This window comes from Camelina sativa, chromosome 2, assembly GCF_000633955.1.
Source record: "Camelina sativa cultivar DH55 chromosome 2, Cs, whole genome shotgun sequence".
Taxonomy (NCBI): Eukaryota; Viridiplantae; Streptophyta; class Magnoliopsida; order Brassicales; family Brassicaceae; genus Camelina; species Camelina sativa.
In genome coordinates this window covers 21,849,523-21,853,401 of record NC_025686.1, presented here as the reverse complement: position 1 = coordinate 21,853,401, position 3,879 = coordinate 21,849,523, and the positions used below count along the sequence as shown (strand labels likewise).

The 3,879-nt window shown below is 33.3% G+C and overlaps 2 protein-coding genes across 4 annotated transcripts in view; both read left to right on the top strand.

Moving 5' to 3' along the window:
* Positions 1-671, top strand: part of LOC104732039 (probable serine/threonine-protein kinase WNK11) — a 2,456-nt gene extending 1,785 nt beyond the window's left edge. The window contains exon 3 of the mRNA XM_010451569.2: positions 80-671. Coding sequence (XP_010449871.1) covers positions 80-502 — 423 coding nt within the window. The 3' untranslated portion in view covers positions 503-671. The remainder of the gene's footprint in view (positions 1-79) is intronic.
* Positions 1,958-3,057, top strand: LOC104732015 (transcription initiation factor TFIID subunit 9-like). 3 transcript variants are annotated; one of them, XM_010451543.2, is made up of 2 exons: positions 1,958-2,216; positions 2,712-3,057. In XM_010451543.2, exons 1-2 carry the CDS (start codon positions 2,074-2,076, stop codon positions 3,040-3,042), a joined length of 474 nt encoding a protein of 157 aa, XP_010449845.1. In that variant the 5' UTR covers positions 1,958-2,073; the 3' UTR covers positions 3,043-3,057. The 3 variants fall into 3 exon arrangements, with proteins under 3 accessions (XP_010449845.1, XP_010449852.1, XP_010449860.1); XM_010451550.2 differs by having other exon boundaries at positions 1,959-2,216; positions 2,721-3,057; XM_010451558.2 differs by having other exon boundaries at positions 2,135-2,216; positions 2,708-3,057.

Genomic DNA, 3,879 nt, shown 5'->3' with positions numbered 1-3,879 from the left:
GCTAAATTTGTAGTGATCTTTTGTTTTTTTTGGCTAGCTAGTATCTATATTGAGTTTTGTGTCTTGATTGCAATTCTAGGTCAAGATTGGAGATTTGGGTTTAGCGGCTATCGTTGGGAAGAACCATTTAGCTCACTCGATCCTTGGGACACCAGAGTTCATGGCTCCTGAGCTATACGAAGAGAACTACACGGAGATGGTTGACATATACTCCTATGGAATGTGCGTTTTGGAGCTTGTAGCTCTTGAGATTCCATATAGCGAATGTGATAGCGTCGCGAAAATATATAAAAGGGTGAGCACTGGCCTCAAACCAGAAGCTCTGAACAAAGTTAGGGATCCAGAAGCTAAGGCCTTTATTGAAAAATGCATCGCGCAGCCGAGAGCTAGACCTTCTGCAGCTGAGCTCCTCTGTGACCCGTTCTTTGATGGTATACTAGATGATGATGACGAAGACACCGGAAACAATGACAATGATGGAGCTGGTCGTATTGTTTCTTGATGATTGTATACAATGGATGACCCCTTTGTTAATTATTGTCCTATAGATTGGGCTGTATTTTTACATTATATTTAAGCATTCTCTCATTTTATTTCCTTTTCGACTTTTCTTTCTTTGTACATAACTTTTGGTTTCGACATGAAAATTACGTATACAGTTTCTCCTTGTTTTCCAACTGATTCCAACCATGAGACAATACAACATAATCTGTATTTTTTTTAAAAAAATTGGATCTTTGAGAAAGATTTGTATAATTTATATTTTTTTTTTTTATGTTTTCACCTTTTACAAACTTTCTTAGTCCCATATACATGATCCTCTATCAATCTGATCTGTTTTTTTAATTCTTTTTCTTTTTGTTCCCAGACAAATTTCCGTAGGATCTTGAGCTTTTATCATGGCCTTGGTATTTATTAAATTCGAAGACAGTACATATCGGAATCAATTGACTAATGCTGTTTGAGTTAAAGTAAGAATATGGGTAACGATTCGAAATTTAGGTAGTAAATTTGAGTTATCTAAGGATTTAGGTTGAAAAACACACGGATCTACTATCTGGGTAGGAATTTACACTTTCAAAATAGTACGGGTTGAAATTTACCCTTTTCCCCTGTTTGGGCTAAAATAATCGATGTGTTTAAATTCTACGGAAACTATGAAAGAAATAGTCGAGTAGTTTTTTTTATTAATCAAACATCGATTACCAAGTACAAGAATCAAGCAAAGCGAATCAATCATAAACCCTAGCTGCATTTTAGAGTTGAATCATGCTTCTTGTTGTTTGTCTTTGCTCTTAATTTTATGTTGTACTAGACGAATATCTGCGCTATGCGCGGACTTATGGCTTATCATTTTTAAAATAATTTTGCTATTAGTTTGTTTTTTATATATGTAGATTTTTTATTATTGTAGAAATCTTGAAAAATATAATTTGACATTGATTTTTTTAAATATTTCACATAGGTTTTCTCATTTTATAATTGAATTATTAGATACATGCATGAACAACTTTGTTTTGAGAGATTTAAAAACATTCTACAATTCTTGTCTAAAACGTCAAAAAATATATATCAAATGAAAGCTTGATCTAAAGATTTATATTGGGAAAAATGCCAAAAAACCCCGAAGTTATTTTTATTTGGAAGTTTAATACCCAATAGTTTTGGATTGGAATAAAAATACACCAAATAATAAAAACGTGTCATTTAAAACCCGAAATAATTAATGTTGTTATTTTTATACCCACGATTTTTCAACAAAATCAAAATTCCAATTTTACCCCGATTATCTAAATAATTATTAATTTTTAATATAAAAACACTTGGTTTTCTGTTAACCATATTAGACCGAGACCTGGTTATCTACTTTTCTTTTTATGGTATAGATTTGGGTACTTATTGATGAAGCTAGGTTAAAATCTCCTCTTGTGTCTTTCATATTTTCTGATTCGTGAAGCTCTAATTCTTATCTGTTTTTGCTAAAAAAACATTTTTGAGCAAAACTGCTGTAAAAATATAGATGTAAAAGTCTAGCTTGTTGGGCTTATACCAAAACAACTTGTATTAGCGTTAATGGGCTTTCCATTTGACCTGAATCACAAAGCCAGAAAAAAAATAATCCCGGAACGCATCTTCTTCTTCTTCTTCTCTTTCAAAGATCAAGAGATCGGTTCATACAGTTCCATCTTCCAAGATTTTCCTCGGCAGTTATACAGGTACGCCATTATCGTCTACAGAACAAGTTCTTTGTTGTTGTTGTTGTTGTTGTTGTTCTTTGTTGTTAAACTTTTGGATTTCATCCCGTGAGAGATTAAAGTGAAGAGATTTTTAGTTTATATTCTCTACTTTGGTTTAGTCTTCGTTTTTCTGGAAAATGTAATTGACGAACTAGATAGAATCGATTTTAGCTCTCTGGTATATTTTTTTCTGTTTGTAGTTTCAATCACAAATTGATATATGTCCACCAAGTGTTTGATGAAATGTCTGAAAGAAGTAAAATGCTGTTTTGGCTTGATAAGGATTCGATACTTATATAGGTTTTGGTTTTGTAACATCACTCATTAGGATTTCTCTGTGATACTAATTGCTCGCAAAGATCTTGGCTCTCGATGGGATGGTCATTTCCTATTTGACGTTTGCTTGTGTTTTTTTTTGCAACATCTGTATAAGAACGGTGCGTAATTGACTCTGTGGCTTTACTTTTAAGTTTGTTTGTTTAGGGAAAACATGGCCGGAGAAGGTGAAGAGGATGTACCTAGAGATGCTAAGATTGTGAAATCTCTGCTTAAGTCGATGGGTGTGGAGGACTACGAGCCTCGTGTGATACACCAGTTTCTGGAGCTATGGTACCGGTATGTGGTGGAAGTGTTGACAGATGCTCAGGTATACTCAGAGCATGCTAGCAAATCCAACATTGACTGTGATGATGTGAAGCTCGCTATTCAGTCCAAAGTTAATTTCAGCTTCTCACAGCCACCTCCAAGAGAGGTATGCGTTGTTGTTGACGATTTCTTGTTTCATTTTCTTGAGATTGTTGTCTGAGAAAGAGAGAGCATATGATATCACCTTAGTTACGATTTGTGAACAGTAACTAAGTTGCATTATGGAAGTATCACCTTAGTTACCACATAAGTTGCATTACGGAGAACCTCAAATGTTTTCGCTTGCTAAATCCATGTCGTTTGATNTAAAAACATTCTACAATTCTTGTCTAAAACGTCAAAAAATATATATCAAATGAAAGCTTGATCTAAAGATTTATATTGGGAAAAATGCCAAAAAACCCCGAAGTTATTTTTATTTGGAAGTTTAATACCCAATAGTTTTGGATTGGAATAAAAATACACCAAATAATAAAAACGTGTCATTTAAAACCCGAAATAATTAATGTTGTTATTTTTATACCCACGATTTTTCAACAAAATCAAAATTCCAATTTTACCCCGATTATCTAAATAATTATTAATTTTTAATATAAAAACACTTGGTTTTCTGTTAACCATATTAGACCGAGACCTGGTTATCTACTTTTCTTTTTATGGTATAGATTTGGGTACTTATTGATGAAGCTAGGTTAAAATCTCCTCTTGTGTCTTTCATATTTTCTGATTCGTGAAGCTCTAATTCTTATCTGTTTTTGCTAAAAAAACATTTTTGAGCAAAACTGCTGTAAAAATATAGATGTAAAAGTCTAGCTTGTTGGGCTTATACCAAAACAACTTGTATTAGCGTTAATGGGCTTTCCATTTGACCTGAATCACAAAGCCAGAAAAAAAATAATCCCGGAACGCATCTTCTTCTTCTTCTTCTCTTTCAAAGATCAAGAGATCGGTTCATACAGTTCCATCTTCCAAGATTTTCCTCGGCAGTTATACAGGT

Bases quoted from the DNA above. Each gene is read 5' to 3' on its own strand.
- LOC104732015 (XM_010451543.2), top strand. From the start codon at position 2,074: ATGGGCTTTCCATTTGACCTGAATCACAAAGCCAGAAAAAAAATAATC. The intron at 2,217-2,711 runs GTACGCCATTAT...CTTTTAAGTTTG, and splicing joins TTTCCTCGGCAGTTATACAG to TTTGTTTAGGGAAAACATGG.